This window comes from Culicoides brevitarsis, chromosome 1, assembly GCF_036172545.1.
Source record: "Culicoides brevitarsis isolate CSIRO-B50_1 chromosome 1, AGI_CSIRO_Cbre_v1, whole genome shotgun sequence".
Taxonomy (NCBI): domain Eukaryota; kingdom Metazoa; phylum Arthropoda; class Insecta; order Diptera; family Ceratopogonidae; genus Culicoides; species Culicoides brevitarsis.
In genome coordinates, this window is record NC_087085.1 from 20,024,220 (window position 1) to 20,038,254 (window position 14,035).

A 14,035-nucleotide genomic window follows, 5' to 3' on the forward strand; every position below is an offset into this window, starting at 1 on the left:
CGTCAAGAAGTAAAACAAACTTCCCTCAAATGTTGAATATTCGCTTTGAGGGCACAATTTAAACTTCTTTAGCAATTAAATTAACCTACCTAAAGGTGTTCATGACATAAATTTAACATCTAAATAAGATTTTGATGATAATTTCTTTAATAATTTCAGTATTTTAAAATGTAAACAATCAATTCAAATTTTTAAGTCAATAACTGGCAACTCGGTTTTTTGAGGTGTTCGAAATTGGTGAAGTCGCACTTTTTTTGCGACTTTTGGGAAATTTGGTGGCGCGACGATAATAACTGTCAAATTTATTTTTTAAAATTAATTTCATTATTATCGTCGCGCCACCAAATTTCACAAAAGTCGCAAAAAAAGTGCGACAAAAAAAATTGCGACTTCACCAATTTCAAACACCTCAAAAAACCGAGTTGCCAGTTATTGACTTAAAAATTTGAATTGATTGTTTACATTTTAAAATACATAAATTATTAAAGAAATTATCAACAAAATCCTATTTAGATGTTAAATTTATGTCATGAATACCTTTAGGAAGGTTAATTTAATTGCTAAAGAAGTTTAATTTATGCCCTTCAAAGCAAACAATAAACATTTGAGGGACTTTTGTTTTATTTCTTGACGTGTTTATTTGGCGTTGCCAGCGATAAAATAGGCATCTCTTAGATGCTAAATTAACATCTGAATAAGATTTTGTTATTTTTTTGAGTGGCTCTTTAAAATAATCTCATAAAATTGAACAAAATTATAATCCGATTTTGAGTTGGTTCAAATTGATAATCGTCGCAGTTTTTTTGGCAGATTTCAAAAATTTGCACTTAATGAAATTTTCAACCGAAACAACAATAATTTTTATGAATATTATTTTTTAAAGAAAATCTCAGGTCAAAATGCGATTTTCAATACAAAAAATAACTAAAAATTGAAAATTTTTTCTTGAAAATTTCTTGAAAAATTAAGAAAATACACCAAAAAACTGTAATTTTTGACAAAATTTTTAACTTTTTTTTTATTTTGCCCCATTGGATTTTCGAATTTAAATAGGGGCATCGGACAAAACTATTGAGTTTCATTTGGAGCGGCCTAAATTGATCAAAAAATATTTTTTTTATTCAAATAGAAAAAAAAATAATAAAAATACCAAAAATGTTGTTAAAAAAAAATTAAAAAAATAATAATATTGTCTCATAATTTTTCAAATAATTAGTGAAATTCTATTAAAAATTGTACTTTTTATACTTTTGTACTCAATATTTGGTATACTTCTTCCAATTTTCATAGAAATCTATCAAAATACTAAATATTTATCCACGATTAGGTCTTTTAAAAATTTGATCACAAATTTCATAAAGATCTGGCCACTCTAGTGTTGCAAAATTTTGACATCACTATTTTTAACTGTCAAAAAATCTTTCCAGCCATTTTGCATTTTTATTATTTTTTTGTAAAATTCAAGAAATTCTTCACTTTTAAAGCCTAAATTTTATCCTTTGACTTCAGGTAAGTGTTATTTTAAATGTTTAAAAGCAAAATCACAAAATTTTATCAAAAAAAATTTGTTTTAATTCAGGATATTTGAAAATTTTCACGATGGATTTTTCTCGAATGTTGGAAGAATGCAAAAAGCTTATGATGACGTCAACAAATGAATTTAAAATGCTCAAAACTGATGCCGATCGAATCAAATATTGTTGCCAACGATTGAAAGCTCATAAAATGGTCGGACACGAAACAGCACCGGGCAAAAATGAATTTTCAGCGATCGGAGCTCGTAAAGAAGCGAATAGACTCTTTTTGAAAGAGCAAGATTTGGTGGGAGCGCTTGAACTGTACAACAAAAGTCTCTGTTTATCCCCTGTCGGAAGTGAAAACATCGGAATTTGTTACGCAAATCGCTCTGCGGTGTTTTTCGAGTCGGGATTTTATCAATTTTGCTTGGACAACATCGAACTTGCCTTGGAAAATAATTATCCGGAACAGCTGAAACCGAAATTGGAAGCTCGTCGTTTAAAATGTTTGGAATTAATGAAAAATCCCAAAAAATCGGATGAAATTAAACTTCCAATTCAATTGTCGTATCCTGCAAACAAGAAAAATCCTTTAGTTATTGACGGAATTGAGCTCAAAACGTCAGAAGAGTTCGGGCGTCACATTCGCGCTAAACGAGATTTGTATCCAGGGGACGTCGTCATCATCGATAAACCATTTTTTAAATCGCTAGATGAAAATTTCGTTTACAAGTTCTGTAATAATTGCCACGAAACGAATTTGCTGAATTTATTTCCCTGCAAAAATTGTATAACAACAATGTATTGCGGATCCGAATGTGAAAAAGAAGCTTGGAAGCGTTTCCACAAATTCGAGTGCAATTCAGTTGGCTTAGATTTGTTTCCACTTCCCATCAGAGCAGCATTAATGACCTTCACCTTGTTCAATGACGTGGAAAAACTTCGCAATTTGATCGAATCTATCTCAAAAAATCAAACTACTGCATTTGATATTCCTCGAAAGGATGAAATTGAAACTTTCAAAGCAGTGTATACTCTGGAAACACATCGATCTGAACGAAGTCTCGAGGAAAATTTTACTCGTTCCATGATTTTGGCCCAATCTTGGCATTTTCTTCAATATCAATCGGCCTTACGTGCTTTGCTCAAGACATCTGAAGACGAAAATCTCTTCCTTAACACATTATTTCACTTTTCTCTCATTTGCACAACGAATTCCCACGAAATTTTTTCGTCGAAATCAAACGGTAATGACCGCATCGGAAGCGCTTTAAATCCAATTTTAAGTCTTGTCAACCATTCTTGCGCAGCAAATGTTTGTCCTTTTTACGTTAATCAGCAATTTCTGTTGGTGGTAGTGCGCAACATCAAAACTGGCGATCAGCTCTTCGATAATTACGGTCCTCATCATCAATCGGAAAATTTAGCTCAACGACAAGCAAGACTATCGACGCGATTTTTCAAGTGCAAATGCGAGGCGTGTGAGAAAAATTACCCGTTACTTGAAAACTCACCCGTTAAAAGTCTTTCAGGCTTTGATAAGATGCAAAAAGTTGGTGAAAAGCTAATTAATTTCTACGATACCCGTGCAACCTTTGAGTACTACAAAAAATGCGTTAAATTTTTTAAGAAATTTGGTGATTATTATCCTTGTCTCGAACTTTTGATTGTTCAATCAAATTTGATTAGATGCATGCGGATTTTGTTTGAGCCCACTCCATTGGAAGTGCAATTCAAGTCATCTAAGAAATGAAATGACGACATCAGTTGGACTGTAAAAGTATTAGTTGATAAGCTTTAAAAGTATTAAATTGTGAATTTGTTATGTAAAAGTCCGTTTGTTTATTCATTCAAGGGCTTGTTTGTGCTCGTAGCTTGAGCTTCAACGAGCTTGGATTTCAAAAATAAAAATATTCGTAGTATTTTTGTTAAAATTATTCTAAAATTTTTTAATAATTCTTTTAAAACCGCTCCAAATTTTTTTTGAACCTTTTATCATATGCCCCATTTTAAAAGTCGAAAATCCAATAAGGGAAAATTAGAAAAAAGTTGAAAATTTTATCAAAATTGACCGCTTTTTTGATCCTTTCATATTTTTTCAATTGAATTTCCGAAATTTTTTTAAAAAATTTAAATTTCTAAGAATTTTTGTATTGAAAATTGTTTTTTAACATAAATTTTCGTCTTTGAATTTAAAAAAAAATATTTTTTAAAATTTTTTGACAGTTTTTTTTTAAAAATTATTTGTTTAAATTTTTATCTTGAAATACTCTGAGATATATTTTAAATTATTAAATTTAAATGTTGACCATAAAATCAACTTAAATATTAATTAATGACAAAAAACTGTTAAAATTTTGTCATTTTGTATGAAAAAGTATTTTAATTTTTTTTTTTTTTATTTTTATTTTGGGGGGGGCCCATTTTGAAAAAAAGTTTTTGGGACAAAAAGTTTGAAATAAATTTGGAGCGGCCTTAATTAATTAATTAATCTTGACAAATTTCAGCTTTTCTTTAAATCTCACTAATTTCTTTTCCAAAAATACCTAAAATAGCTCAAATAATTATTAGAAACACAAAAAATCATAATCTAACTAAAAAAATTTAAAAAGCTCAAATGTCTTTTCTCTTGCTCCTTTTGCTCAAATTTTCACTTTTTTTTCTTAATTTTTAATTTAATTTTTTTTAAATTCCAATTAAAATCTCAAGCTCGATGTTCGAACTACAAAAAACCCCATTTTTTGCAAACTCTACTTTGAAGCGAAAAATTTTTTAGTACTGACGAAGATTCTGAACACCATAGTCGAGTTTTTGCATCATTGTACGAGTAAATATCAACAAAGTCGGAAGACATATTTATCCAAACGCCGGTTTTCGTTAAATTAATCAACAACGAAGGCTAAAATTGAAATTTTAAAGGTAAAACATTTAAAAAATAATTTTAAATCGTAGATTCAATAAAAATTCGTTTTCTATTTCAGCATAAATTCCCATTCAAAATTAATATGGAAGAGCTTTTTGCAAGTATACAGCGTATGACGCTTGAACGATTAATGTCGGGCCCAACTGAGGAGTTCAAAAAGCTCAAAACTGGTGCTGAGATGATAAAATACTGCCGTGAAGAAATCTTGAAGGCTCGATTGATTGACAAAAACGAAGTTGCAGCTGGAAAAAATGAAAAACTTGCAATTGAAGCTCGTTCTCTCGCCAACAATCTCTTTATGAAAGAAAAAGATTTTGTGCAAGCGCTTGAATTATACAACAAAAGTCTCTGTTTGTCCCCTGTCGGAAGTGAAAACATCGGAATTTGTTACGCAAATCGCTCTGCGGTGTTTTTCGAGTCGGGATTTTATCAATTTTGCTTGGACAACATCGAACTTGCCTTGGAAAATAATTATCCGGAACAGATGAAACCGAAATTGGAAGCTCGTCGTTTGAAATGTTTGGAATTTTTGAAGAAATCTAAAAAAGAATCCGCTGAAACTGAGTCTGCGATAGAATTGTCGTTTCCGGCAAGCAAGTTGAACCCTTTTATCATCGACGGTATTGAGCTCAAGACATCAGAAGAGTTTGGACGTCATATTTGCGCTAAAAGAGATTTGTTTCCAGGTCACGTTATTATGATTGACAAGCCGTACTTTCAATCTCTGGAAGTGGGAGCAGAAAATAAGTTCTGTAACAACTGCCACAACCAAAATTTGTTAAATTTGGTGCCTTGCGAGTTTTGTATAAATGCAATGTACTGCGGATCAGCTTGTAAAGAAGAAGCCTGGAAGCGTTTCCACAAATTTGAATGCAAATTGAGTCGAAATAAGGACCGACTTTCAACCAGAGCTCTCCTTAAGACTTTCACATTGTTCGATGATTTGGACAAACTTCGTAACTTGCTGCAACTTTGTTCGGAAAATCCTGTCACGGCCTTTTATTTGAAGCAAGACGATGAAATAGAAACGTTTAAAGCAATTTATTGTCTCGAAACAAATCGATCGCAAAGAACTGTTAAATTTAAATACGAATATGCAATGACAGTCGCGCACACTTGGCATTCACTGATAACTCAATCACCGATCAAAAGTTTGCTCAAAACGACCAAAGATGAAGATTTCTTCCTCGACACTTGGTTCCACTTTGGCTTAATTCGATGCACAAATTCTCACGAGTTGATGATAAAGACATCCGATCGCCAAAACTTCATGCTAAGCGATGGTTCGCTTCAAAAATTCGGTTCAGCTATTTGTCCAGTGATCAGTTTGTTGAACCATTCGTGCGCTTCGAATGTAACTCGGATCTTTGGAAAGGGAAAATTTGCTATTATGGTCCTACGCAACATCAAGGCTGGTGAGCAAATTTTCAATAATTACGGAGCGCATCATGCAACCGATACAAAGGTGGAAAGACAAGAGAAACTGTTGGATTTGTATGCATTTACTTGCAAATGTGTGGCTTGCGTTCAAAATTATCCAACAATCAACGATATGCCGATGAAAAATAGCCCAGAATTTATATCGTTGTTCATGGACTTTGCCCATTCAAATAATCCGAAGCAGAAAAGAAAGTTGCTGAACCAAAACAAACAGAAAATTGCCACTTTTTTGAAAAAGCACGATCATCAATATCCTAATTTCGAAATTATGGCTCTTCAAAATAAGCTTACTCAATTAGCGCAGTCTTTGTATGAGCCACTTCCGCTGAAGATGCAGTTGAAGCCGTTAACGAAATAATTTTTGAGTTTAAAAAGCATCGAATTTCTAATTGAATCACGTCATCACAATTTTTATCGTTGATTCCAATATTTGTTTTTAGTAATTTTTTTAGCATAAAGCATTCAATCGTTTGTTGATATGAAAAAGTAAATAAAATAAACAATTAAAAGTACTCAAGTTACGTTCTCTTAGATACAGGAACGTAGCGCCGTTCCTTTTAAAAATTGGAATTTTTAAATGGATTTTTTTAATTTAATTTTCAAAAATAATATCTAGAAAAAATTTTGGAAAACAGGATATCTAAAAGGTATTTTCAGAAAACAACAGTTTTTTTGAAGTTTTTTTTTTTTGAAAAATGAAAAATTCTAAAATTTAAAAAATTTGAAAAATTATTTTAAAAATACTTTCAAAAATAATTTTAATCAATTTCAAATATAAATATTTTTCTTGGATGAATTTTAAAAAAGCAGACCAGAATTTAAAAAAATTAAAATCAAATTAAAAAATTAAATCAAATTTAAAAAAAGGTAAAAATATTAGGCCGTTCCAAAAGAAAATCAAAAATAAAGTCCAAAATTTTTTAAAATAAAATGGGGGGGGGCAAAATAAAAAAAAAGTTTTGAAATACTTTTTTCACACCAAATGACAAGATTTTATCAATTTTTGAGCATTGAATAATATTTTTGATATTTTTTACTTTTTACTTTGAAATTTGCTTATTTAAAATAAATTTCAGAATATTTCATATTAAAAATTAAAGAAAAAAATTTCATAAAAAATAACTGTCAAAAAATTTTGAAAAAAAAAATTAATAATTTTATGAAAAATATTTTTAGAGAAGAAAATTTATGATAAAATATGATTTTCAAAACAAAAATTAGAATAAATTGAAAATTTTTCAAAAATTTTATGGAAATTTTCTTGAAAAATTATGAAAATACACCCAAAAACGGTAATTTTTGGTTGAATTTTTAATTTTTTTTTTATTTTGCCCCATTGGATTTTCGACTTTTAAAATGGGGCATCGGACTTTATTTTTGATTTTCATTTGAAGCGGCCTTAATTAATTTAAATAATATTTTTTTTATTCTAAATTAATTTCAATTTTACAAATTTTCTGGGTCATACATTGTGATCCAATTGTGGAAAAAGTGCGAAAACCTGAAAACCTCGTTATCGCGAAACTTGCCAAAATCATAAAAAAATTCAAATGTTCAGAAGAAAATTTATAGAAATTATTTCAGAAATGTAAGAAATTTAATTTTGAGAAATGCGTCTGGATCCCGTCAAAAATAAACTGTTTCCACCTCTGACCGCACATACGCATATATTGCGTTTGAAATTGAGATTCGGACACTCTAAAAAGCTACTTAGCATCACTAATACAAGTGAACGTCCGAAGAGTCGCACAAGAAATTTTAAGCGTCCTTTGTTCTTGTGAAATTTAACTGAATTTTTTGTTATAAAATTCATCATTTTACCATTAAAACTAACAAAAAAGTGCAGTTTCAAAGGTGATATTAAAGAATTTTCATTTTGGCTTCAAAACCAAATGAACTTTATGTTTTTATTTTAGAATATTCAACCAAGATGGATTTACAAGCGATGTTTTTAAGGTTATTGGAAGAAGCTATGCCTCAGATGAGAAGCTCAAACCAAACATCGAGTGTCCCTGAGGAATTCAAAAAGCTCCAAACTGATGCAGAAAAAATCAAATTCTGCTATAAAGAACTGCAAAAAAGCGAAAAACTCGATAATGAAAATATTTTTGATAAAAAAAACGAAAAAATGGCGGCTGAATTGCGCAATAAAGCCAATAATTTGTTCAACAAAGAGAGAAATTTCGTAAGAGCTCTTGAACTATACAACGAAAGCATTTCATTGTCGCCACCAGGAACTCAAAATCTTGGAATGTGCTATGCAAATCGTTCTGCGGTATTTTTCGAGTCGGGATTCTACCAACATGCATTAGATAACATCAAACTTGCTTTGGAAAACAATTATCCGGAAAAGATGAAACCGAAATTGAAAAAAAGGCGCGTTAAATGTTTGGAAAAGTTGAATAACGCCACGGGTGACGAGAAAAATGATCAATTTTCCAAACAACAACTCCCATTTGAGTTATCATATCTAGCTAACAAAGAAAATCCTTCGATAATTGATGAAATTGAGCTTAAACAGTCAGAAGAATTTGGTCGTTACATTTGCGCTAAGCGAGATTTGTACCCAGGTGACGTCGTAATTCTTGATAAACCGCACTACAAAGTTCTGGAAGACGATGCTAAGCACAAATTTTGTGAAAACTGCTTCGAATCAAATTTTATGAACTTAATTTCGTGCAAATTTTGTACCAAGGCTATGTACTGCGGTGCTAAATGTGAGGAAGAAGCTTGGAAACGTTATCATCAGTTTGAATGCAAAGCCACCGAGTCTGATTTAAATCCCCATCTCATTAGGACTGCCCTGAAAATCATAACTTTATTTGACGATTTGGATAATTTGCGAGATTTGATTGAATCTGTGAAGAAAAATCCCGTCACTGGCTTCGATTTTAACTTAGAACCTGAAATAGAGCATTTCAAAGCAGTGTACTGCCTTGAAACGAACAGTTCAAAAAGAAGCATTCACCATTATTACGTGATTTCGAAAGCTTTGGCACGATCCTGGCATTTGCTTGTCACCCACTCACCTTTGAAGACAATTTTAAAGACATCCGATGACGAGGATTTGTTCCTTAACATCCTTTTTCACATGTTTCATGTTCTCGGAATGAACTCCCATTCATCTGTATTTATGACAAAAATCGGAAAGAAAAGTGGTTTCTTCGATTTTGACGCGGAAACATGTGGAAATGCGTTAATGCCGATCATGAGTCTCTTGAATCACTCATGTGCCCCGAATATCTATCGAGTTAATCGATATGGCACGTTTGCTGTGGTTGTTTCGCGAAATATCAAGGCAGGCGAGCAAATTTTCGATTGCTACGGTCCACATCATCAGAGCCACATCAAATATGAAAGAAATCAAAAATTATCGCGATTTTTTTTTACATGCAATTGTGAGGCATGTGCCAAAGATTATCCGTTGTTAGATTTTTGTCGACCGAAGTTCTTGTCAAACTCGGTCACTTTGTCTGATGCTGCTTATTCTGTTACTAATTACGATCTGAAATGGATTCAGGAGCATTACAAGAAGGTCAAGGATTTTTTGAAAAAATTTAGTAGTCAACATTACCTAAGTGCCGATGTGTTGATGGTGCGCACAAGACTCAATTGTTGCTTAGATTATTTGTATGGAAATGTTCCGTTGGAATTACAATTGAAGCCTAATTGAGTCGCAAATTTATGTTAAGAGCAATTTTAATTCATTGCACGAAGTTTTTAAGCTTAATTGCTTTTTTTTTCTTACATTGACCACTAAAATGTATTTTTAATCAAAATATTTGAAGAATTTAGTAAATGTATTCTTAAAAAATTTCATGTTTTAAATTATTTTTGTGCCAACACCTTTTTCGACACCTCTTCGATCGTATCAAAGGCTGTTGTGATGTCATCTTTCGTCAACAATCGATTTATGGCGATTCTAATACTGGCTCGCGGACAAAATTTCTCGATTTTATCCAAATATTCCGCTTTGACGACAGCAACGCCGCGCTTAATGCACTCTTCCGAGATTTTTTCGAGAACTTCTTGTTCCTCCTCGAACGACGAGAGCTCTTTTCGCAGGTAAAGATGCTTCAACGGCGACAAAATATCGCCGCGCAACGTGAGATTCGTGAATTTACTGAACTTTTCTTGAACTAAAGAACATTTTTCTTGCAGCTGATCGAACATTTGGGGATCTTTCTCGAACGTGTCCAACGCTGAGATCGCAGCTTGAGCGAGCAAAGGCGGTAATGATGCGGAGAAACAGTAACCGAGACTAAACATACGTTGATGCTCGACAATGAAGGACGATCCAACGCAAAATCCGCCAATTGATGAGATTGAGTGTTCCAGCGAGGCCGAAATTAGGTCAATTTCGATTTTCTAAAATATAAAAATTTGAATTTTTTTTATTAAACAAAAAGCAGAAAAAAGTCTTACATCGATTCCCAAATGCTCGGTAAGTCCCTTTCCTTTGCCAAGACACCCAAAAGAGATGCTTTCGTCCAAAAACATTCGTAATTTGTATTTTTTACGCAACTCTACCAACTCTCGCAAGGGACAAATTTCGCCGGTGTTGAAATAAATTCCTTCTGCAACCAAAAATTTGCGAGTTTTGGCAGCTTTTCTCGGGTTTTTCTTGTCAAGCTTGGCCTGTTCCTCTAATTTTGCTTCCAAATCCTTCATGTCATTATGTTTGAAGAACACAATTTTCGATCTCGATGCATCCAATCCCTTTTGAATGGAGAAATTCACTGCTTCGTCACTAAAAAATTAAGAGTTTTAGGAAAATTCTACAAAAAATTGGAATTTCTTACACAAAAATGATATCAGCTCGTTTCGAATACGCTGGAATAGCACTTGCGATTGTCGAAAATGCATAAGAATACACAACAGCCTCTTCCATGTTCATAAATTGCGCCAATCTCTCCTCGAGTTCCAAGTGCACGTCAACTGTGCCATAAAATCCACGTGGACCACAACTTCCGACGCCGTATTTGCGCAAACTTTTAATCGCACTTTCCGTGATTTCCGGGTTTTCCAAGAGCCCCAAGTAGTTGTGCGATGCCAAATTGAGACAATCTACGCCGTTGACGGTCACTCGCTTGCCAACGCGACCCGTGACGAGACGTTCCTTCAGCGCGGGATCATCTTCCGGCGTGAAAGCGACGAGCGGTTCAGGAGTCCAATTCTCAATGATGCGTGCCTTCTCCTAAAAAAGCGACAAAAAACGCTTTAATTGCTGTTAAAAGTACAAAAAGCACTAATTAAGATGCAATGCGCAGATAAAACGCGAATGACCTTCGAGTCGATAATATCGGAAATTCTGAATCATCGCGATGTGAAAAAAAAACATTAGACATGTTTCGGATATTTACCTCGGGAGATAATTTCTTCGTTTTTCCATTGCTCTTGTGGAAAATCAGCCAAATGACGGCGAATAACAAGAAAACTTCCAAAAACAAGGCATAAGGAGGTGCCTAAAAAAAATGTGAAAAATCGATAAATGACCAAAAATTAATTCATTTGGCCAACTTACGTTCTTGAAAACGCTGTAAATCTCGTTGAAGATGTAGGGAACAGCCACTGTGACCATCGTTAATTAAAAAAAATTAAAAATATTTTCGGAATTTCTCAATTAGAAAATTAAACACGTCTTTACTTTTTTGAATTCACGACAAAACTGACTTGTCTCGTTTTTTAAATGCTAAATACTGATACCTTTTCTTGTAGAATCGCTTGTTGTCAAAATTTGTACTTTGTTTGTGTTAAAAATTCGTGTGAATTACAAAAAGTTCATAAATTGTGACTTAGTTGACCCCGGGATCCACGTTGAATTCCTTAATAACAACCTCAATTTAAACTTTGTCATTTAATTTAAGAGGAACTGAAGCCTATTTTTGTCAATTGAATTCTAGAATCGTTATTTTCAAATTTTTTGAATTATTTTTGAATATTTTTTTTGAATTAAATAAAACACTAAAATTTATATTTGCGCAAAATTTTTTATTATTTTTTCTAGTTTTTTTTTATATTATATTATGATCACCTCCATTATTTTTTTTACGTGGTTTTATTTTTATTTTTTGTTTTCATTAGTTTTTAATAGATATTTTTCTTATTTTTAATTTTAAGTGTATTTTTTATGAATATAACTTTTCACTTTAACTAAACTTTGTTAATGAATAAATTTTATCATCATTATTAATTTTTTTTTATTTATTTAATTAATAATTTTTTAATAATAGAGAAAGCTTTACAAAATATTTTTTATCCCTTTTCCTCATTCTTCACCATTTTTATTTTTATTAACTATTCTATTCTCATTCATCATCATTATGTTTTTACTCATTCTAATTTTTTTTTTAGTTACTCGTATGTGATAGTTAGTTAGTTTTTTTTTGTTTTATTCAACATTCATTAATTTAGAAATTTTATAATTTAATTTAGGGGATCATAATATTTGAGAGAGCTGCTTCGAAGATATAGGTTTAGTTTTTATATATAAAATATAAAATAAAAAGCGTATTTATTCGAGCCACTTTCATTCTTTTTTTATTTCACTAAATTTCTTTCGTCTTCTCACTTGTGCAAATATTGATTTTTTTATTATTTATAATTTTATTTTTTTTTCCTTTTTAATTTAAAAGCTTTTCCTCTTTTTAAGAGACTTTACGTTATTTTTTAATAAATTAATTTTTTTTTATAATTTACTAAGCACATGTTGTTGACTAGGTTGGTTTATTCGAATATTTTTTTTAATAATAATAATTCACAAATTTGGTTTTTTTTTTCTTCTTTTTTGATAGTAATTTTTGTATGTTAATTAATTTTCACTAATAAATATATTTTAATTATACAAAAAATTAAATTTATTCATGATCCGATAATTTTCAAAAATTTTCGCAGGACCTCGAATAAATTTATTTTTCTGTATATTTTTACTTTTATTCCTATTCTTTATTTACTTTTTAATAAATATTATTCAATATCATTTATTTTTTTTTATTTGCATTTCGATTATTAGGTCTGTAGTAGTTTTTGTTTTGTTTTTTATTGAAAACTTTTTAAAAATAAACAATTTTTCATATCTATATGTTGTAATTTATTAAGTTTTGTTGTGATGATGTGTGTTGTTTCCGATGATTTGTATCTAGCTTTGACAAGGACATAATTTTCGATAAAAATAATAAATATTATAGTAACACATTTTAAACGTATCGGTACTGAAAAGCATAAAAACACGGACATGAGGCTATTTTTTTTTTAGTAAATAGTAGTATAGTATAAAATATATATTTATATTGAGTATTTTTTTTAAGTAAGAACTAAAAATATCAGTCTTGCAATGACCTGAAACCGCCTTATTATAAAGATTTTTTTTTTTAAATGTCAAAATTTAGTGGTCATTTTTTTTTTGCAAATATAGTCGTTTTGTTGTGTGACGACTTAGCAGCGAGTTTCAAGCAGTACGTAAATAAAAAAAAATATGCGGGGCATTTTTTTAGTCAAAGCTTTTTTATGATAAAAAAAATTATTTAATAATAATAATAATTATTTTTTAAAAAAATAAAGCTTGATGGTGAGCTGGTTTTTTTTTCTTGTGCTACTTTTTTCAATAGATATTTTTGGGAAGGTTTTTCTTTTAATTTGGATGTGATATTTTCTTTGTATTGTTTTTGTTTAATGCATAGACAATATTTAAAGATATTATTTTCTAATAATAATCATAAATAGTAATAATAACTATAGATAGACATTTTTTGGTTTGAATGGCAATTTTTTTTTTTAATTTTTAATTCACTGAAGGATTATTATTATTTTTTTTTTAATTTTAATAAGCTTTATTTTATATTTTTTTCCATTAGACTAGACTCAGGTTCCAATATCGCATTTTTTTACAAAATATTTCCATTTCTTTCTTATATCTCTCTTTATTATCGATTTTCGATGACTTAATCTTTACTTCACAAGCTCAAGTGTGTTTTTGGTTTAAATTTGTTTGTTTTTTTTTAAATAAAGAATAGGAAATTATGACTTCTGAAAAATATTTGATACAAATATTTTGTCGTGAGACACGAAAATTCTAACATTTAAAGCACGTTCGTACGACAATTCAAACAGAGTTTAAATTAAAGTTGAAAAAAAAGTTAATTCGAATTTTAATTAA

At 30.7% G+C, this 14,035-nt stretch overlaps 4 protein-coding genes across 4 annotated transcripts; 3 read left to right on the forward strand and 1 right to left on the reverse strand.

The window, feature by feature from the left end:
* Window positions 1–1,725: 1,725 nt before the first annotated feature.
* Window positions 1,726–3,270, forward strand: LOC134837415 (SET and MYND domain-containing protein 4-like). The gene has a single exon (XM_063852790.1). The coding sequence runs from the start codon at window positions 1,726–1,728 to the stop codon at window positions 3,268–3,270; it is 1,545 nt and encodes a 514-aa protein (XP_063708860.1).
* Window positions 3,271–4,302: 1,032 nt separating this feature from the next.
* Window positions 4,303–6,397, forward strand: LOC134835085 (SET and MYND domain-containing protein 4-like). The gene is made up of 2 exons (XM_063849943.1): window positions 4,303–4,436; window positions 4,499–6,397. The coding sequence occupies exon 2, from the start codon at window positions 4,523–4,525 to the stop codon at window positions 6,236–6,238; it is 1,716 nt and encodes a 571-aa protein (XP_063706013.1). The 5' UTR covers window positions 4,303–4,436; window positions 4,499–4,522; the 3' UTR covers window positions 6,239–6,397.
* Window positions 6,398–7,810: 1,413 nt separating this feature from the next.
* On the forward strand, window positions 7,811–9,599 carry LOC134837416 (SET and MYND domain-containing protein 4-like). Its single transcript, XM_063852791.1, has one exon. It carries the CDS (start codon window positions 7,811–7,813, stop codon window positions 9,551–9,553), a length of 1,743 nt encoding a protein of 580 aa, XP_063708861.1. The 3' UTR covers window positions 9,554–9,599.
* A 102-nt stretch (window positions 9,600–9,701) lies between these two features.
* On the reverse strand, window positions 9,702–11,482 carry LOC134838134 (serine palmitoyltransferase 1-like). Its single transcript, XM_063853604.1, has 5 exons — window positions 11,405–11,482; window positions 11,244–11,345; window positions 10,683–11,077; window positions 10,306–10,630; window positions 9,702–10,248 (listed from the first exon to the last, which is right to left on the reverse strand). Exons 1-5 carry the CDS (start codon window positions 11,459–11,461, stop codon window positions 9,709–9,711), a joined length of 1,419 nt encoding a protein of 472 aa, XP_063709674.1. The 5' UTR covers window positions 11,462–11,482; the 3' UTR covers window positions 9,702–9,708.
* Window positions 11,483–14,035: the final 2,553 nt, after the last annotated feature.